This window comes from Enhydra lutris, unplaced genomic scaffold (genome assembly GCF_002288905.1).
Source record: "Enhydra lutris kenyoni isolate GAN:26980312 unplaced genomic scaffold, ASM228890v2 scaffoldscaffold13, whole genome shotgun sequence".
NCBI lineage: Eukaryota > Metazoa > Chordata > Mammalia > Carnivora > Mustelidae > Enhydra > Enhydra lutris.
Window position 1 is genome coordinate 13,307,630 of NW_019154097.1, and position 22,601 is coordinate 13,330,230.

Genomic DNA, 22,601 nt, shown 5'->3' on the forward strand with positions numbered 1-22,601 from the left:
TTCAGGAAAAGGAAAATGAAGTAAAACCCAAAATTCCACCATCTTTCAAGTGTGTTAGTGTGTTTTGCTTTTTTAAATTTAATATTGTCTCATAAGGATTTTTCTAAGGGTAGGGTTTTGAGAAACTTTGAGATTAAACATATGGGGATTAGCTGAGAAAACAAACATAGTTTCCTTAGCTCTGACTCTGTTCCCTTGGGTTACTCACTTTCACGTGCTATCTTCAGTTCTCTTCAGATAATTTTATTTTTAACCTGTCTTCGTGGAGGGTCACAAACTTCTAGCCTGTGTTTTCGAACTTCCATGAGGCTTTACGTTGCATTTTGTGTGTTGGAATCCCCAGAGCTGACTTTTAGCCCTGCCTGAATTTACAGGCTAGTTCTGGTTCCTCAGAACAAGGGCTAACTCATGCATCCATCAGTATAACTTCTAGCTGGGTAAAGAGACAGCCTGGGAATATAGCTGCACACACACCTCTGCATGGCTCCAGAGTCTTCCCTTGTTGCTGGCCTTTTGAGGGCAGAAGGACAGCATCCTTCCAGACTGGCCATATTCTTGTCCTGTCATTTCATGCCCTCGGCGTGAGGTAGTGGGAAGAGCATGTGACTCTGGATTCTAATTCTGCTGCCCCACTAACTGGCTCTGTAATGAGGGACCGAAGGTATAGCCTTTCTGAACTAGATTTCCTCGTCTGAAAAAAAAATGAATTAAATACAATGCCTCCTTCATAGGTGGTTGTGAGGATTAAATAAGATGATGCATGAATCCTTGGCACTTGGTGGGCGTTAAATAAAGAGGTACCGACTACCCTTCAAGATCTCATTTTTTATTCCCACATGATATCCTTATCTGTATTGATTTGCTAAGTCTAATACTAGAACTGTCAGCCCTGTCATTATCAGGTTTCTTAGGGAGAAATGAATTATCCCTTTTGGGTTTTTCTAAAATCTGAGACAGTGTGAGCATACACAGTACACTCTGGAAGATGATGGTGTCGAGTTGTTAAGAGTATAGTCTCTGGAACCAGATTATCTCGGTTCAGATGTTGGTACTACCACTTAGTAGCCACGAGATCCTGGGTAGGATACTTGATCACTAGATGCCTCAGTTTCCCTATTTGAGAAGCAGATAATATTTGTACGAAAACTATTTCATAGGTTGTTACAAGGACCTCATACATGAAAAATGCTTAGAAGAATATCTGGCAACTAGTAAATTGCTAAATATATATATATATATAAATACACACACACACACACGCACACATATATATTTATTTATATAAAACTGCTGTTACATTACTACTATTAATGTTGTTCCCCCAAAGGAATGTGATAGTCTTCCTGCCTACAGTCTCTCTACTTCTAGCTCCTTACATACTGCTGTATTAATGTTGCTAGAGCTTCAATCCTATTAATCCCTTACTCAGAAATAAGTAAAATAATATTTACTCAGAGGTAAAAAAAATAAAACACTGTATGCCTTACCTTGGCATTCAAAGCTAGGATCTAGTGTCAAACTATCTTCTAACATGTCTTCTTGAACCCACTGGATGTGAGTCTTGGTCCCTTGAACCTGACATGTCATCTGGAGGGCCAGAAGAGAGTTAGTTCCTTGTCGACTGTATTGCCTGCTGTGATGACCCACTGGGGAGAAATGCCCATGCTGCCCTGCTGGTATGTTTATTTCCAGGCCATTATCCTTCTAAGTGATTATGATACTGAGTATGGCTTATTATGGCCAGTTTATAAGACCTTTTTGGTGAGTTTTACAGCTTGGTTTTTTTCACAGTGTCTTACACAAAGCAGGTGTTCAAGAATATTAATGAATAAATATTATTCCAGAAAACAGACTTCTTAAATTGGTGCCCAACTACACAGGTACCCTTAGGCTTTTGAGGCAGCTGTTTGCAAAATAAGTCAACATGTTAGGCATTAAAAAAAGTATTAATAATGGCAGCGTCAAGAAGCACAGCAGTGGAGGATAGAGAAGATAAATATTTTAAAAGGCAATAGAAAAACTATTAAATTATAATAGAGAAGGGAGCCTTTGGTGGAGGGACCTAAATACTTTTATTTTAATAGCAACCCTAAGTTGAAAATCCTGAATTTCTCAACAATAACAAAAAAATCTGTATTGTTCTTTGGATTGGTGACCTAATATGGACCTGGTAAGATTTAATTCCAACATTATTTTTGCCACTGAGAGAATTCTTTGTCTGTTTTTTACATTCTTTCTTACCCTTTTGTCTTTCCATCATTTGAGATGCATATTGATTTGGAAGGAGTAGATGATTTTAAGTTTATGTGGGAAATTTCCAAACCTCTAAGAGACAATTGTTCAAAATCCATGACAGAGTGGAATGCAAGAGCAAATTATAAAGCTCTTAGAAGAAAACATAGGGGGAAACTTCATGACATTACATTGGCAATAATTTCTTGGATATGAACCAAAAGCACAGTCAACAAAGGAAAAAGAATAGATAAATTAGACTGCATCAAAATTTAAAACTTCTGTGCATCCAAGGACACAGCAGAATGAGAAGGTAACCCATGGTATAGGAGAAAAAAGATATTCAAATCATATATCTGATAAAGGGTTAATGCCCATACTATATGAAGAATTCCTACAACTCAACAACAAAAACAACAACCCAATTAAAAAATGGCCAAAGGACTTGAATAGACATTTCTTCAAAGATGATACATCATGGGCCAATAATAAGGACATGAAAAGATGCTCAATCTACTAGTCATACGGGAAATGCACACAAAAACCAGTGAGATACCTACCGCCTTACACCAATTAGGACAGCTTCTTTAGAGAAAAACACAAAACAGAAAATAACAAATATTGGTGAAGTTATGAATATATGAGAATCTTTGTGCATCATTGGCAGGAATACAGAATTGTATGTCCTCTATGGAAAAGAGTTTGGAGCTTCCTTAAAAAATTAAAAAATAGAATTACCACAGAGGATTTCTTAGGGCAGTGAAAATAATTCGTATGATACTGTAATGATGGATTCATGTTATTTTTACATTTGTCCATGCCAATAGGACTGTGGACTTTGGGTGATTATGATGTGTCAGTGTAGGCTCATCAGTTGTATAAAATGGACCACTCTGGTGGGAGTGTTATAATGGAGGAGTCTATGCCTGTTGGGGGGGGCAGGAGGTATGTGGGAAGCCTTTGTACCTTCCTCTCAATTTTGTTGCGAACCTTAAGACTGCTCCAAAAAAATCGTCTTTTAGAAAGTAGATTACCATATGACCCAGAAATCCCTGGGTGTATGTATATAGCCAAAAGAATTGATGACAGGATTTCAGAGAGATATTTGCAAACTCATGTTCATCGTAGCGTTATTCGTAATAGCCGAGAGATGGGAGCAACCTAAACGTCCAATGATGAATGAATGGATAAGGAGAACATGGTATATACCCACCACGGAATATTAGCCTTGAAAAACAAGGGAATTATGTCATATGCTACAATACAGATGAAACCTGAAGTCATTATTTTAGGTGAAATAAGCCAATCATAGAAAGATAGGGCGATGGTTTCCACTGGCTATAGAATCTCATTTGCAAGATGAAAAAATTCTAGGGATGCCTGGGCAGCTCAGTCGGCTAAGCATCTGCTTTTGGCTCAGTTCATGATCCCAGAGCCCCGGGATCGAATCCCGCATCAGGCTTCTTGCTCCGTGGGGAGCTTGCTTCTCCCTCTGCCTTTGCCCTTCTCTCTGCTTGCGCGTGTGCACTCTCTTTCTCTGACAAATAAATGAAATCTTTAAAAAAAGAAAAAAATGCTAGAGATCTGTTGGGACAACAGTGTTCATATAGTTAACACTGCTGTACACTGAAAAACTCGTTAAGATGATCAGTGTTGTATTACAGGTTTTACCACAATTTTTTTTTTTAAAAAGAAGGAAATTCTGATACATGCTACAGTACAGACGAATCTTGAAGACATTGTTAAGTGAAATAAGTCAGGCACATAAGAACAAATACAATATGAGTCCACTTATATGAGATACTTAGGGTAGTCAGATTCATAGAGACAGAATAGAATGGTAAGTTGCGGGGTACCAGGATGGCTCAGTTGTTAAGCGTCTGCCTTCAGCTCAGGTCATGATCCCACGGTCCTGGGATTGAGTCCCACATCCAGCTCCCTGCTCGATGGGAAGCCTGCCTCTCCCTCTCCCACTCTCCCTCCTTTTGTTTCCTCTCTCACTGTATCTCTCTCTGTCAAATAAATAAAATCTTAAAAAAAAAAAATGGTAAGTTGCCAGGTGCTGCAGGGTGGAGAGGAATGGGGTTACCATTTTAGAAGTAAAGAGTTTGGATTTTGCAAGATGGAAAGTTCTGGAGTTAAATGGTGGTGATGTTTGAACAACAACATGAATGTACCTAATGCTGCTGAACTGTGCATTTAAATGGTGTTAAAATGGTGAATGTTTTATTATGTGTATCTTACCACAATTAAAGAAGATCAGGAAAGAGAAAAAGATTCATCTGGATAGTAACTTTTTAAATGATAATTTTAAACCTTATTTTAAAATGTAAGGTAAAAGAATGTTTTACTTACCAGACTAAAAAGATACTATAAATCATTTTCAAAGAGTTTTAAGTTTCCATGACAACATTTGAAAGTGCTTTTTAGCACTTACAACTATCCATTTGTGTGGACTTTTATTACCTTCACAAATTATTTAAAATCTTTGTAAGGGAAAGCTAACTTTTAGGTTCCTATAACAACGTTGTAAGAAATGCATTTAATAGGCAAAAAAAAAAAAAAAAAAAGAAATTTCCTCAACTCTTTCTTTTAGACAAGAAAGAGGAGCTTTCTTAGACATTAAAGTTTGTAGAACACCTCTGTTAAATATGTCTGACTAGAATAGAAAATTTAGAAGAAACAGCTGAACATGTGATGGTTATGAAAAGAAGCTGCCATTATAAAGAGCTTTAAAAGGCAAACAGAGGAAACCTGGGAGGCTCGGTTGGTTAAGCAACTGCCTTCGGCTCAGGTCATGATCCCAGAGTCCTGGGATCAAGCTCCACATCAGGCACCCAGCTCCATGGGGAGTCTGCTTCTCCCTCTGACCTCCCCTCTCCTGCTCTCTCACGCTCTCTCTCTTCTCTCTCTCTTTCTCAAATAAATAAATAAAATCTTAAAAAAAAATTTAAAAGGCAAACAGAAGAATTTAAACGAATATAAACGTCTTTTAAGTCCTGGTCCAGGAGTTGGGTGAGAGGTAGACAAACATATACCTTATTATTATTATGGTTTGTTGTTTTTATATGATCCAAATATAAATATGCTAGAGAACAAATTAAAAATTGCCTTTTAAAAATTAAAATTGCTAAGTACCATAAGGACTTAGTACTCAACTTTTTTGGTTCTTTATCATTTTCCTGCAGCAGTGCATGAATTTCCTGTGGGACAAGATCATGCTCTTCACTTCTGAATATCCTTGCCCTAGTACAGGACCCCACATAGTGGCTACTCATGCGTTTTGAAAGAACAATGGATTGGACTTCTCTTTCTCTTTTTAAAAAAAATATTTCATTGGTTTATTTGAGAGAGAGAACATGAGGCAGGGCAAAGGGAGAAGGAGAAGCAGACTCCTTGCTGAGCAGGGAGCCCAATTCAGGGCTCCATCCCAGGACCCTGAGATCATGACCTGAGCCACCCAGGCGCCCCTGGACTTTCCTCTTCATCTCCTTTGGCACTTAATAATTTCTCATTCTCTCACCACACGTTATCCTTTTCTCAGTTCTAAATCTGTGTCAGTTGCCACCAGCTGGTAAAATGATTAGCTTCATGCTAAGCAGAATTGATATGAATCTTTGGTCATCTTCCTTCTCATCTCTCAGTAATTCAGCTTACTCATTCATTTATCTCTCCTGTCCATCCTATCCGCATGATTATTCATAACCTTTTTTTTTCCCCCAAGCCCTCCTGTTTTTCCTCTTTCCTAACCTTCTGCCCTACAGAGAAAACTGAAATCATCTGGTGGGAGCCCTCCCCTGATTTATTTGCAGCAGAGCGTGAATTCCGTCTTACTCTAATTTTCCTTCCCTCCGGTTTCTGGTGAACAGTTTCCTTCTTACTTTATTATTATTTTTGAAAACTCAAATAACGTATCCATTGTAGGGGGAAGGAGAATGGCTCTCCCTCAGAAGCTAATCAACTTTATATGAGATTTTCATCTCAACCCAGGGCGTAATGCTTGCTGGGACAGTCCCTTCCCTTCCTCTCTCCTGCTCTGAGTCTGGCCCATAGTTCATCCTTCGATTTACTCTTGTCTAGCCATTGTTTGGCACAGGTGTCTGAGTCTATTGAATGGATAAAGTCAGACTTAAGCCCTGCCTTGTTTCACTATACCATTTACTAGTACCTACTTTGTGCCACGCACAGTGCCAGATGCTTTCCGTGTCATTTTATTTCTCTCCACTTGCTAATCTAAATTCTAAACAGCAATTTAGAAATAAGAACGACCTGAAAGTTGGGGGCCCATGCATATTCTCAGTCATTGCTAATGTGTTACCTGGAATACCTTATTAACTTTTTGCATTACTCTTACCAAACTTTTATAAAATCGAATTTGTTTCCTTAACACAGTAGTACAATGGCAGAAATCTTTTCTTTCTTGTGTGTGTCCTGTTTATAGCATGGGAGAAATCCCTCCCATCTAGGAGTGCTTCTGCAGTGCACTGTATTTTGTGAAAAGTCAGAGAGTTTTATGAACTACCATGTAGACCATGTTCATACTTTGAGTAGGGCCACGGAGCTGGGTGCTTTCTCGGTGATCATTTTTCTGTCTTTGAAAACCTCGAAAGATGATATGACACATCAGATAAAATTTATGAATAGAAACAAGCCTTTGATTGTCATTATCTAGGTGTTAGGTTTAAAGTTAGTATCAGTCAATGATCAGTATTACCTTCTTTCCTACCAGTCAGTAACAATGTAACTTAAACCACAGAGTTATTATGGATTCTTTTTGACACAGTGAATCAAAAGCTTGGACTTGATATCACTTACAAATGAATGAAATGATCGACCCTAGCAATTGCTTTAATAGCCTCCAAGTCAGAAACCGGCAGAAATCAGCTTCCCTTGAAGCTTGATTGTTAAGGGGGAAAAAAATCCTTATATTTGATAATGCGATTTTAAGTAATTCCTTCATTCAACAGTTAATTAGCACCCATGAAGTGTGTGCCAGCGAAACAAAGAAAAGGTACAGTTCCCTTTAGGGAGCTTGCATGATAGAAGACAAACTTTTCTTTGTCCTCCATAATACCTAGAAGTCTTGCACATAGATGTCCAAAATTAATTCACTCAGCAAAGATTTATTATGTACAGAATATCTGCTGCTAATAGTGGTTGACAGATAATGTCACAGCACTAGCTAGTTAATGGGTGCTTCTTGGGAACTGCAAATATGTCCTTGCTTTTTGTTGGTTCCTGGAAATTGAAAATGGGAATTGTATTCTTCCAGCGTGTAAATATATATGCTTTCCTCATTGGAGAGAAGAGGGTTAAATTCACTGGACCCCACACAGCAGTGTAATTTCTTTTTTTGTAATGGACACTGTTCTGCATTGGGAGATTTTCTTTTTTTTATTAACTACAATTTTCTAAAGTATGTTTTATAAGGAATCTTTTCTCTTAATTTAGTGTAGCCTATAAATATCGTTGTGATAGCAAATCAAGCAAAATTTTAAAGCCAGAAGAATTAGCCTCCAACTTACCAAGCCCATTTTGTATTTTTGTTTCAAATAATTTGTGTGGTTTTTTTTTTTAAAGATTTTATTTATTTGACAGACAGAGATCACAAGTAGGCAGAGAGGCAGGCAGAGAGAGAGAGGAGGAAGCAGGCTCTCTGCCGAGCAGAGAGCCCGATGCGGGGCTCGATCCCAGGTCCTGGAGATCATGACCTGAGCCGAAGGCAGAGGCTCAACCCACTGAGCCACCCAGGCGCCTCTAATTTGGTGTTTTAGACCAGTGGTTCTCAAGGGTAGTTTTGCTACCACATGCCCCCCCCCCATTCTACCCCCACCACACATAGCAGTGTTAAGAGACATTTTTGGTTGTCAAAACTGGGGTAAGGGCTAGGGGGAGGGTCCTGGAATCTAGTGGCTGGAAACCAAGGATACTGCTAAACATCCTGCAATGCACAGGACAGCTCCCTACAACCAAGAATTGCCCAGCTCCAAGTGTCATAATACCAAGGTCCAGAAATCTGTTTTACATAGTATAATTTGTATACTTTGTATAATTTGTAGTGAGTGGTGAAAAGCATATAAACATTATATATAACATGTAACACCAAAATAGGCGATTAAAAATAAGTTTTGTGGGTTTTTTTTTAGTCATGATATCTGTTATCTTCAACAGATGGCTTTTGAGTGCTGTCTATGTGCCAGGAGAGACGGGTCCCACATATTTTGAAGGCATAAGGACCCAGTTCTCAAAGAGCTCAATTTCTAAAAATAGAGATAATATGTAAGCTAAAAAAAAAATTACAAAATAATATGCTAAGCTTTATAGTAGAACTGAGGACTAAATAGCTTTGGGTGCATCAGGGAAAGCTTAATGAGGGAGGTGAGGCTTGAGTAGTTTGTAGAAATTCTCAAACTTGAACACTCAATCAGATGGTCGTCAGGAATAGACAATCCAAGCAGAGGGAACAGCATACAAAAAAGCCTGGAAGTTTTTAAACAGCAAAATTTTAAGTAGCTTATTATGTTAAGATAAGGCTAGAAGTTTTAGGTAGAGTTCTGCCTTAGGAAAGCTTTGAAGCCAAGAAGTTTGGAAATTATCCTGAGGGCAGGAAGATGTTTACAAGTAAGGACCATTTTACAAAGACCATTTTCTATTTATTTATTTATTTATTTATTTATTTATTTGACAGAAATCACAAGTAGGCAGAGAGGCAGGCAGAGAAAGAGGAGGAAGCAGACTCCCCGCTGAGCAGAGAGCCCAATGTGGGGCTCAATCCCAGGACCCTGGGATCACTACCCAAGCCGAAAGGCAGAGGTCTTAACCCACTGAGCCACCCAGGCACCGCACAAAGACCATTTTCAAGGCTGTGTGCAGCATATAGAGAAGAGTTTTTGAGATATCTGTGGGATATATGTTTTTTGCCCAGAGCTTATTGAATATTTGTCTGATTATGATATTTAGAAATGGCACATAAGAAGTATTGTGGCCTAGGAGTAAAGGATGTTATTCCTAAATTTGTCAGTGATTGCTTATAAAGGCCTTGGAAGTATTACTTATTTTTTTCATCTGTAATGTTTGGAGTCTGGTGATGGAAACATACCTCTTAGGGGAGTTCTTATAAGTGATATTGAGCTAAAGAATAAATAATTGAATATTATAAGGCATTTGAAAAATTATGGTAGTTAAACATTCTGGGGACTGTGGCAACTGTTTACCAAGATAAATGTTTATATATGGAAGTTGGCTTCCTAAGATCACTCATTTTGAGTAACATTGGCTGAGTTGCATGGATTGCCTCTGGTGTGGTTTAGATAAGCTTTTGTTTTTGGTTTTAGACTTCATTACTCAAGTATGGTTTCCCCTACCTTTTGCGTTAGAAGAAAAACTTTGTCTTACTCTTTATGACCAAACCTCTTGTGCTAAGTATTGTTTATACTCTCACTATAAAAAAAAAAGAGAGAGAGAGAGAGAAATGGATACCACCTTAAAAATGTTCACTGAAAATGCATCAGCTAATCAACATGAAAAGAGAAACAATTGCAAAATGCTTGCCATTACTGGGTTGTTTTAATGTTCTGCATTGAAGCTTCTCTCTCCATCAGCCCTTTGAGCAGGAAGCATTATAAGGTTTCTTCTGATTGTTACTACATTGTAAAGATCTTTTTCCTTTAATCTATTTAGTACAGGATCTACTTAGTACTGGCCTATGTCCCAGAATACCATCAGAGATAAGGCTATTATCCTTTCATTGAGCATTATCCTGGGAAAGTATTTATAAAATTGAACTCTGTTGCACCTGCTGACCTCCTTTTTTAAATGAAGAAAGGGTGGGGACAGAGATTATGTTCACTGAATTCAGATGGAGCAGTGTGTTTGACGGTGCTGGCACAGTGCCTTAGTTAGGCCCTTTCATATTGTGCAAATCGATTCCGTCTTAGACCCTGAAAGAAAGAAGTTGACAATTCAGATCAGGAAGTTGATGATCCTGTTGGGCGCTCTGCAGTGACTGGCATGGTTGCTGTGTTTTTCCTGAGCGGTTCTATAGTCAGACTCCAGATATTTCAGGATTAATCTAAAATGTTTGCTTTCCACTGTTGTCATGGTTTCTCCGAAACTGCTGTAAATAGAATCTGGTGGCATTATCTTCAAAGACAAAAGACTAATTTTAGAAGAAGTAGATATTTAATATTCATGCTTAACTTAAAATAAATAAGTCATTAACATGGAAAAGGATGTTCTGAAACAGTTTCAGAAACTTAAGTTTCCTACTGAATCTATCTTAAGAAGTGGTGGAAACATGAATAGTGCCGTGTAACTTTCAAGTATCTCTTGTAAAATACCTTACGTTGTCAAGGTGTGCCTGGGGGGCTCATTCGGTCAAGCATACAACTCTTGATTTCGGCTCGAGTCATGATCTCAAGGTCCTGGGATCCAGCCCTGAGTTGGGCTCCCTGCTCAGCAGAGGGTCACTTCTCCTTCCTCCTCTCTCCCTCCCCTGGCACACTCTCTCTGTCTCTGTCTCTCTTTCTCTCTCAAATAAGTAAATAAATATTTTTTTAAAAGTACCTTACATGCGTGCCTGGGTAGCTCAGTCGTTAATCCTCTGCCTTCAACTTAGGTCTTGATCCGGGGTCCTGGGATTGAGCCCCACATCAGGCTCCCTGCTGGGCTGGAAGCCTGCTTTTTCCTCTCCCACTCCCCCTGCTTGTGTTCCCTCTCTTGCTGTCTCTCTCTCTCTCTATATGTCAATTAAATAAATAAATAAAATCCTTAAAAAATAAAAAGTACCTTACATTGTCAAATTACTTGAATTATCTTTATATAAAATAGATGGCGACTTGGTTTTTTTTTTGTAAGTATGATATCTAGACCTTAAATATTTAAATACTTAGCAAGTTGGTTGCTGATTTGAGGGCAGTATTACTGAATTAAATGCAGGTTTGTGACTTTTTAAAAGTTCTTTTGACTGATAAGACAAAATATAGATGAAATAAAACCATTCTCAAGGTTGTTTGTTGTCCTAGCAAATCTTTTTTCTGTATTCTCTTGAAATTCTTTCTTACATCCTCACATGACATTTCTATAATTAGTTCAATGTTAAAACCTGCCGTTTTCACTTCACATTTTATTTTAAAATGGCTAATATATGGCAGACACTCAGTAAAGGTAGTTCTAGTACTTATTATTGTTATTATCCTTAATATCATTAATTAAAGTTTGTACATAAATTATCCGAGAGGAATCAGTTTTTTTTGTTTTTGTTTTTAATATTTTATTTATTTATTTGACAGAGAGAGAGACAGTGCAAGGAAACACAAGCAGGGGTAGTGGGAGAGGGAGAAGTAGGCTTCCCACCCAGCAGGGAGCCTGATGTAGGGCTCATCCCAGGACTCTGGGATCATGACCTGAGCCTAAGGCAGATGCTTAACCACCCAGGTGCCCTGAGGAATCAGTTTTAAATGATTGAAGACGGATACTAAAGACAAAATCAGATTCTTATTAATTCTATAGTGTTTGAATTAATATGTTGAATTAATATTAACATATAAAGTGAATACAATGAATCAGTGAGAGAATTTGAGGCTCTGTTCTGCTAGCTAACATCCAGCTTTTCTTTCAACAGGATCAGCACTATGTAGCTACAACCTAAAGCCTTCTGAATATACTACATCTTCAAAAGCTTCTGTTCTATGCCCCAAACTACCAGTTCCAGCGAGGTAAATTTTATTGTATTTTGTGAACTTGTGACTTTTGTTTTTGTAGGTAGATTTTAAACTCTATATATTATCCTGGGGAAAGAGTCACTTGATGATGCCTATTGCTCAGGACCAATACTTTTATCACAAAATTTAGAAAATAATACTAGAAATGACAGCATGTATTTCATATCTTAAAACACACACACACACACACACACACACACACACACACAGAGGCAAATAACTTTTTTCTCATTCTCAGATTTTAAATTTCTTTTGAGGGCTCACTTTTTTTTTTTAATGCCATAATTTTTAAGAATATACAACTGCTGAATCATTGCAAAATCTATAGCAAAATTAGAAGCCAAGTCTCGCAGTCTCCAAAGATTCTTTGAAGTTGATCTTAGTAATACTGGGATTATTTTTAATTTACTTTGTAAATTTAAAACATATGCCAGTGATTATTCTCCATACCTTATTTCAAGCTGCATCTTTTAGGTACATTCTCTATATTAATACACTGTGTGCCTTATCTTATCCAAGGTCTTACTCAACAAACACTGAGTATTTCAGTACCTACTGCATATATTGGATACAAAGAAGAGACAGGAAATAATCTTTACAGGGATCTCGCAGTAGTTTTAAGGGAAGCAACTTTAAAATTATAAATGGTTTTTTCAATGAGGAAATAAATTTGCAAGCATTGTAGAACATGTCCCTAGAATTAGGTGAATAGCATTTAGAAGCATGTCTCATCTTGAGAACTTTAAGTGTGTATCAACCAGGTATGCCATGAGTCAACTTCACCAGGAATACTGAATTGAAGCCACTTTTATTATATCTTGGTATATTATAGCAAGCTACTGATTAAAATGTTGAGACTGATCTTATGTGTGCTTTCCTTTGGCTTGCTAATGGGTGTAACTTGTGCTTTATTAACTTGAATGAAATGTGGAAATTTCTGTTGAAAAGTAGACAAAGGATCTATCAGTTTCATTGATGTCCAGCTCTTTTAGTCTTGTCAACTTGCTATTGGAGTTAAAATGTAAAGCCTACAGAAATGAAAATAAAGGGACTATTTTAAAAGATACTAACAAGTGGGACCTATAAATCATGGGTTTAGACCTATAGGTAAAGAGACCCCATTTGTGACCGTTGAGAATATTAGGGAAGCTGTAACAGTAAGAAAAGGAGGTCCTTTGAATAGAGTAGTTGGAGAAAATGTATCAATGTAAAGACAAGAAAGGCTCTGTCCTCTTATCTACTCGAACTTTAAAACAGCCTGTTTTAAATGCCTACTATGAGTATAGAGTCATATTTTAAGATATAAACATATTATAAAAGGATAACCGGAAAGCCTTGATGTGAGGATGAGGTTGCTCTGTACATGCGTAAGGATGGGGCAGGGCTCAGGTAAATCCTCCTTCACCTCTGACCCCACCATGTTGAGGGCTGCCTCTTTCTGGTATCTCAGGTGTTCCTTTCTTGGCCATACAGAGCTCACACATCTTACATACGGCGTCCTGAGGGGTATTCACTAGAAGATAAGACATAGTATTAAGGGCTTGTGTTTTAGACATGGACAGACTTGGCTTCTAGCAAGATTGTCCACTGATGTCCAGTAGTCTAAGCTGCAGTGATGACCCTAAACCATCTGAAAACTGACAGTGAACTCTGTTTATACTTTATTTAAAGATCCTTGGGTTTTATTTAATTTAGTACCTCACAGTCTAAGGATCTTATCATTTTTATCTGAGCTCAGCCTTGGAAAGTAAACAAAGAAGTAACAGTTGATGGAAGAAAATCAAATTAGGACCTGGTGAACAGTGTCATTTAGCCTTTGGCAAGCAAAGTGCAAAGATCAGAAAACAGTGAATTGGTTGTAATAAAAACTTGGGGGCAATACCACATTTCCCACCTCACATTAGAGACCACATCTTCAAAGATGAGTAAGATCTAGTCTCTGTCCTTAAGAAGCTCTGTCCTTTAAAAAAACAAAAACAAAAACAAAAAAAACCTACTGGTTTTGGTGACTTTTTGTATACACCAAAAGATGGACAGTAGGCAAAGCATGATGCAGGCAAATGGCCCTTAGCATCGTTCATGTCTCTTTTGTTCTCCTCCTAGGAGCACCCTAGTGGGACAGAAAGAGCTGCACTTTGAGTCCAGCTAGGCCTGGGGGTGAATGCTGTGTCATCACCTTCTCTTTGTCAGCTTGAGCAAGTCTTTTCACCTGTCTATGAACCAAGTGTCCTCACATGTAAAACGGCAATATTAATACCTCTGTCTTGGAATTGTCAGAATTAAGTAAGAGCATATGTTTTAAGCATCCATTATTGTGCTTGGCATCTGGCTTAGGGAGTAATATTTCTCTTAAGCTCTAGAGCCTTCCCTTTCACCCCTAACCTCCCTGGGTGCCTGGGCACCTTCTGCCATTGAAAGCAATGCCTGTTTCTTAGAGAAAAGCAGTTATAAGCTAATTTGCAGTAAAACACTAATACCACATAATTGCCAAATGGGGACTATTCCTAAGAGCTTTTGAATTTTATTTTATTTTATTTTTTTAAAAGACTTTATTTGTTTATTTGAGAGAAAGAGAGAAAGCACAAGCAGAGGAGGGGCAGAGGCAGAGGGAGAAGCAGACTCTTTGCTGAGAAGAGAGCCCAACGTGGGGCTCAATCCCAGGACCCTGGGATCATGCCCTGAGCCATGACACTTAACCGACTGAGCCACCCAGGTGCCCCGAGCTTTTGAATTTTAAAAGCAGATGCCTAGAAAGGGCCATGTTTTATCCAAATTTATAACTTGGTGACATGATGGAGAGTAGTAGCCGTAGGGAGACTATCCCTTATACCTAAAATGCTTAAAGGTTTAGGTGTAGTTAAAGAAAACTGCAGTAGTACAAACATTACATAAATTCAGTAAATTCACCAAACATTTATTTTACTATTGCTGGATGCCAGAAAGGATATTAGGTGTTGGGGAATTAAAAACATGATATGGACATGAGAAACTAATAGCCAAGAAAAAAAAGTGTTATCTGTTTATCGTATTTTTAAAATAAAGGATTCCACATAAATTAACACTTGTTAATATCTGTTGGGTGCCAGTCACCATATTAAGCTTCTCACGTGTATTGTCTTATTTAATCTTCACAAAGCCTATAAGGATATTGTTCCTAATTTATAGATGAGGAAATAGAAGATAGGAGAAGTTAAAGGGCTTGTGCAAAGTCACACAGTTGATTGTTAGGAATCAGATATTTAATCTAAGATCTTGTAAAATCTATACCACAGTTTTATACTGATGTGAGTGTTATCTTGTTAAATACATGGGATGAGGTGAGCTTAGGGTCCTCCTACTCTGCCATCTTCCCCAAGCAAAGTCCTATACCACAGTTAGATTGGGAAAAAAAAAAAAAAAGGAAAAAGGTGGGGGCCGCCTGACTGGCTCATTTGGTAGAGAGCACATGATACTTGATCTCAGGGTCATGAATTCAAGCCCCACATTGGAATTGGAGCCTACTTTTTAAAAAATTAAAGATTAGGGGCGCCTGGGTGGCTCAGTGGGTTGAGCCGCTGCCTTCTGCTCAGGTCATGATCTCAGGGTTCTGGGATCGAGTTCCGCATCGGGCTCTCTGCTCAGCAGGGAGCCTGCTTCCCTTCCTCTCTCTGCCTGCCTCTCTGCCTGCTTGTGATCTCTCTCTGTCAAATAAATTATTAAAAAAAAATTAAAGATTAAAATTTTTAAAAAGAGTACAGGAAGGAAAGGAGAGAAAATAAATAAAATGAAATACATGAAAAACCACTGAGTATTGCCATTAGAGTCTTGATTTATTTTCTACATTTTCTGGGCTGTCAAGAATCCTTTCTTACTATTCTTTCTTAAGTAAAATTTTTCATTAGAAATCATGTGTAATTACTTTTTTATAACCTGAAGTTTTAAGATCATTGTGTGAGATGCAAACTCCTATCTTCTCTTATGAAGGCATATGGATGAGGGATACTAGGCATTGTTTGTCATCGGACTTTGAGGGAGGGGCGCTCACTAACTGATAGTCTGGACTTAAGGCAAATAGTATGTTTGCCAAGGTAAGATACAATATCCCTCTGAGCTAATTTTTAAAAATCTTTAAAAGACTCATTATAAATTCATTTTGTTCTTGTTGACTAATGTTTCAATAATGTGAAACAGCATCAGTTCCTAATGGGACTACATTGACTTCATAAAGATTCAATATTCTGTGGGCTTCGAAAGGTAGGAAAAGTTGCTATAAATAGAATTCTTTATGCTTATCCTCTTAATTAAGAAGCACAAAGTGTGTCATTTAGGTTAGACACTAAAGTAGAAAAGATCTCACATACAAGGTTCTCAGAAGCATTCTTTTCTGAGAGATATATGAAATCAGCTAATTCGAATTCGTTATGTCACATAGGATATAAGCGATAAAGTAGAAGAAAAATCATTTCAATGCCATGATTACTTAGGTTTTGTGGTGTTTTGTTTTGTTTTGTTTTTTAACAAGAATGTCATTTGAGTATTAAAAACTCATGGCCGGTTGTTTTTGTTTGGGGAACAGTAGAGGAAAAGAATGACAAGGAAGTGTAGTGCTTTTTACTTTAAAACTAACTCTAGGGGCACCTGGGTGGCTTAGTGGGTTAAGCCTCTGCCTTTCGCCCAGGTCACGATCTCAGGGTCCTGGGTTCGAGCTCCGCATTGGGCTCTCTGCTCAGCAGAGAGCCTGCTTCCCCCTCTCTCTCTGCCTGCCTCTCTACCTACTTGTGATTTCTCTCTGTGTCAAATAAATAAATAAAATCTTTAAAAAAAACAAAAAACAAAAAACTAACTCTTTAACTTTTGTTATTACTGTGTCCAAATACTGTCTTCTCTTTTATTTGCCTTCTATTTCTGATATTCCCTACCGCTAAGAACAATTTTGACCATTTTGACCATCAGCTAGACAATGTAATCAGTCTGTGCTAATCTTATACCTTCAAGTTTAGAGCTGTCAGGTTTTTTTTTAAATTGATAGAGATTAAATTTTAAGGCACTGTTGTTACGTTGCTTTAGTTCTTTGAAGGAGACTTGTAAAAGTACTCCTTCCAATTAGCCAAGAGTTTAGATATAGTATAAATGTGACTTGAAAGGGTAAGAGAACAGGTATTAGTCAGCATTAACTCTTAAATAGAAATAAAAGATTTGAATTTTAAGAATATAATCCTTCCCTTTCAGCCATCTATCCTTATTATAAGTCTGAAAAGCAGAAAAACATGAACGCTACTGGATATGCTGCTCCTATTGATTTAGAATCACTGACTTATGGCTGGGCTCCATTCCTATTTATTATTATCATCATTACTCCTACTCTTTTAGCTAAGAATGCAATTGTGTAATGTTAAGGGGATCACCCAAGGCTTTCGAACTCGTCCAGTTTTGTTTTCCTGTTGTAACAGACCCCTCTGTCTTTTGGAAATGATGCATATTTCTCTTTGAGCCTAAAACTAAAGCAGCATTCTGCTAGGATATGGGAGGTAGATGTGGAGCTGCCTCTGGATGGAGGGATAATACTTATGGTTATATGACAGGAAAATGGAAAACAGAGCAGGGCTAGAAAATTGGTGGATATCGAAAGCAAGAAGGTGGCATCTGTATCCTTAAGGTAGATATGTTTTATGTTCAAGGTTGGAGGCAAGTGAGTTAAACAGAGGCTACACCAGAAATGATAGGGTTATGAGTAAAGCAGCTGAGGGTACAGGTAATTGTAGAGCAGAGAAGATTTTGGTTTTGAAAGACAGAGAACTCAGGCTTTAGTTAAAAATAAGGTTAGAAGTCCTTAGAGACATTAACCTGGCAGGGACATTACCTAGATAGACAGCTTCAGGAAGAAAAATAGTTGTAGGTCACAACAAAGTTTTCTTGTCCTAAATTAGCCACCGTTGACTGTGAACTTATGGTTAATTCTTTTGATGCTTTCCTATAATATTTCTGAATAAATTCATTTCACTGAAAGATATTCTGTAATTTAATAGCTTTTTATATCATTAGTGAAACAACTTTTGTCAAAAACAATGGCTTGCATACCTTTAATTTAAGCATTGCTCAGAATGCTCTGACTTTCTGCAATTTCTGACAAAACATCAAATCTTAGGCATTAAATTTCACCAGTCCTGTTTTGAAGGTACACACAAAAACACCCACAAGTCACAAGAGACACTTCTTTTTTTAAGTGAACATTCATGTCATAATGTCACGTCATTATTTTGGGATACATTTTACCAAAGCATAACTAAGGTAAGACTTGATCTTTATTTTTATTGTTTTGTTGTTCCATGAAGTTTAACAGCATGGAATATGTTGCCTATTCTTACTCCCATTGGTGTAAATGTACCTAGTACATTTATATTTTTATTTGAAAAGAAATATTTTTGTTGTTTTCCATGGAAGGAAACAAAGATACTGTTTGACTTCAGTTCAGACAAAACTGCTTTGCTGGGATCAGAAACCTTGGAATTTGATATTTAGTCATATATTCTTAGTCACGAATTTGACCCAAATACAGTGCCAACCAAGAATGAGAGCACGCTTAGCTCATTGCCATCAACAGAGTTATATTAGAGCTATGACTGATAGTTCTACAAATAATTCTGAAAATCTGAGATTTGTGTTAACAGTGGCTAACCTTTAACTTAATGCACACAGACGTGTGTATTCGTGTACGGACAGACATACGGATTCTGTTAGAATCCATACAACTCACAACTGGGGACATGTTCTTAGAACTTTTTTAGACTCTCCTGTTGATCAGATAAATACCATAGTCTCAAAGGCTAAAATAGAATATGTTCTAACAAACCAGAGCTACATCACTGTTCGTACATAGCTGTGTTCCTTCACAAGAAGAGCCCTGTGGTCAGTGTGAACCTGATAGAACCAATGACCTCATTTTTGGACACAAATAATCTCATAATCATAATGACATATAAAAAGAAAACCATGCAGAATCTCATGACCCTAACAAATTTTTTCATTTACTTATATTTTTTCTGTTGTCATTCTTATGTTTCTCTTTTTTGTACAGAGTTGGCAACCATCACATTAGATCAAATTTCTGCTTCTTTCCCCTTGTACTATTACCTCCTAATTGTTTCCATACGTTAGTATCCATGGTTATTATTTTAAACAGCCACATATTATGTTGTATGTTGATGTCTTGGCATGATTAATTGATAAGAGAGTTAATAAGCTTGTGCCCCACACACCTTTTCTTAATGCAAGGTTTTGTATGCTGTTCTGATAGAGGAAACTTTGTATTCACGGTGGAACATTTCAAGCAAAAAGCATGTGTGTTTTCTAGTTTTAAATAGCTTACGGCAAAAAGTCATTTTCAGTCCAATGAAGTATATGTTTGTAAGTTTTGTCATCTGCCCATTGACCGATGGATGTACAGGCGAAGGAGTTTAAGTGTTTGCTTTTGCTTTTTGTATTCTGTACGTGCGTATGTGCGTGTATATGTGCGTGTGTTTCTTTCCAGAAGGGGAGGGTAATGTCTTCCTTTGGAATATGCACTCCACCCTCTCTGATAAGGCCTGTGGTAAGATTCGCATCCCTGCCCATGACAGTCATCCTCATAGCATTAAGCTCACAGCTCTTGGCCCCCATATGATGTGTGGAGGGTGGAGTGTGTTGCAGTCATAACCACCTTTCATTTGTGTGTTTGATGTGGCATTTATATTAAGTAGGAGTAATTTTTTTTCTGATTTTTTTTTTCTTGTATCACCAGTGCACCTATTCCATTCTTCCATCGCTGTGCTCCTGTGAACATTTCCTGCTATGCCAAGTTTGCAGAGGCCCTGATCACCTTTGTCAGTGACAATAGTGTCTTACACAGGCTGATTAGTGGAGTAATGACCAGCAAAGAAATTATATTGGGACTTTGCTTGTTATCACTAGGTAATTGTTTTTCTCATTATTAGCTATTGCATAGTACTGCAGTAGAAGACTGTTCTGTCTTTTAACCAAAATATGAATACAACCGGGATACCTGTACAATGTTTAACTTCCCATAGCCAACATAATTGTTTCAGACTATATAGAGTTATAAATATATACATATTTAAATATATATATATATTTATATTTATATATCTGAAACTTTCTTTTTCTCTCATTGGAGATAACGGGTGTTTTCCCAAACTGGTTACTGTCTATAATAACATTTAATATGATAGCAAGAGGCTTCTTTTAGTGAATCAGTACCCCCTTTGTTTTTAGTTATGATTCCAGAGGCTTATAAAAAAGAGCCACATAGTCTCTTCTCTATTTCCATCAAAGAGCAAAGCTTTCTGATAGATTACTTTTTGAGTATGTTTTTTTTTTTTTCATTGCTACAGTTCATAATACCATTGTATTGCTGGAAAAGTTAGGAAATCTCCACTTGTTAGCCCTTGAGTTTTCTTGTCAATAGATAAAGTAAATGTGATTTTCAAGATGTAAATATCCTGGGTTATCCTAGAACCATATGTAACCGTATCAGAATCTAAGCTCTTTTTAGCTGGGAGGAGTAAACTGTGGTAGGAACCAAGCACCTCTTTCACTGTATAAGTAAAATGAGTATTTATGCCTGTTAACAATTATAGTCATTGAGAAGACTAGCTGTATTTCCATCTTGTCATTAGAGAGTATTTTCTTTTTGCTTAGGTAGTACTTGACTCAATTGAAATAATGCTGTCCATATGAAAAGCTATTTCTGTGATATTTGAAACGCTCCCATCTGTTTTTGGTTCCTGTACATTTATTGCAAAAGTGAGTACCTTAATAATGTTACCTAGTCACAGATCCTGACCGTTTATTTGGCTTTGCAAATGGTCCCCCAAAAAACTTGAATTAGTCCAGCTTTACGAAAAAGTTACTTGGTTTCTGAAATAGTTGATGACTTTAACCAAGAAAAGAAAAACGAAACCTTAAAAATCGTGCTAATAATGTGAAACCATTGGAATTCCAGTTTTTATTGGAATGGTTCTCTTGAGGCTTAAGATCTTTGTTCATTTGTTGGTAACATGGGCCTTTAGTTAATTAAAGAAGAACAAATTATGATTTCAGAAACGAATTTCCCCATGCAAAGGTCAAATCTTCCTGGTTTCTTTTTTAAGATTTCTTTCACTCAAGATTTTAGCATGTTGGAATTTAGCTTGGGTTGGGTAGAGGCATTGGCTAAATAACTCAAACTGAGCTTTGCTCTTTTTTGAAGAGTCTCTCAATCAGTCAGGACCCCTGACCCCAGTCAAGAAGTAAGTTTAAAGGAATTTGGGCCTCAGGAGGCTTCAGGATATTATTCCGTAGGGTCAGAGCATTTTTTGGAATTTCAGAAGAGAAACGATAAAAAGATAAAATACTGTCTAGTGCGTGGACCATCTATCAGAGAAGTTGGTCTTGAAATGCAAGGGTTACTCCAGGAAGCGTAGCACTTACTTTAACTGATCTCTGTCTGTGTGTGGTAGTTTTTCCAATCACCAACACTACACATCACTCTCTCCACTCTGTGTGTTGGCATGTTTGTTTGCATGTGAGTTCTGATGTCTTCCCGTGGTGAATCCACAACAGTTGTGTGCTGTTTTGGAGTCACCATGTTGCATTTGCATGTGTTCTTTTCTGTCATTTATAAACCCACGGTTAGGTGCCTTTGGTTTCCAGTGCCGCAAGTACCAAAGTCAAAGCGCAGAAGTAGTCAGTTAACCTTTGTCCCTAAATTGGGTTCTTGAACGTATCAGTAGCGACCAATTGTATCCCTAGGAGAAAACAGTTGAAAGAGTTTCTCTTTAGATTTTCCAGTGTTTTAAAATAATATTCTACGTGTTCTCTGTCTTCCCTGCAGTTCTATCCATGATTCTGATGGTGATAATCAGGTATATTTCAAGAGTACTTGTGTGGATCTTAACGATTCTGGTCATATTGGGTTCACTCGGTAAGCTGCTTATTCCTTTGTTTTTTAGTAATTAGAATTGAGAGTTAAGTTTGCTTTTAACAGTCCCTCAGTTCAGAACTACTTTGATTGTTTTAAAGATTTTATTTATTTATTTGAGGGAGAGAAAGGCTCACCTGCCTGGGAGCAAGGGGAGGAGGGGGAGGAGAGGGACTGCACTGAGAACACAGGCCATTAGGGGGCTTGATCCCAGGACCTGGAGATCATCCAGACACCCCACTTTGGTTATTTTAAATAATTTTCCTTTTGTAAGTCTTGTGAGTTCATTTACACACCATAAAAAGACTGGTGAGCGGATTACACTGACGTTAATTCACTAGGAGATCACTAAATGAGATAAAATGGTGAAGTCATTGGCCGTTTGGAATAAAAGCAAGTGAAGACATTTTTAAAAGGAGGCTAACATTTTTCTGTCAGTATCAGTTTTGGGAAAAGAGCCCATGAGAAAAAGAAAGCAACTGAGGCCCTGTTCTGCTTCTTGTTCTATAATTTTTCTCTTGATACTTTCAGTGTTCCCTGCCTGTTAGAGGAAGGGGTCCTTTCCTTTGATCCTAAACCTTTTAATGGCCTGAATTCCCCATTCTAAGCTGTTGAAGTTCGTTCAGGCTGAGCTGCTCCTGGTGGGATAATTGTGTGTGTATAAAATTTTTACTCATTTTTCTGTCTATTGACATTCTATTTTGTTTAATATT

General features: G+C 37.6%; 1 protein-coding gene across 3 annotated transcripts in view; it reads left to right on the forward strand.

The window, feature by feature from the left end:
- The window catches only part of LOC111146248 (solute carrier family 44 member 1), a 153,799-nt gene that overhangs the window by 91,416 nt on the left and 39,782 nt on the right, over positions 1 to 22,601 (forward strand). For all 3 annotated transcript variants that reach the window (XM_022501711.1, XM_022501709.1, XM_022501710.1), the window contains exons 5-7: positions 11,855 to 11,948; positions 19,711 to 19,880; positions 21,802 to 21,891. In XM_022501711.1, coding sequence (XP_022357419.1) covers positions 11,855 to 11,948; positions 19,711 to 19,880; positions 21,802 to 21,891 — 354 coding nt within the window. The remainder of the gene's footprint in view (positions 1 to 11,854; positions 11,949 to 19,710; positions 19,881 to 21,801; positions 21,892 to 22,601) is intronic.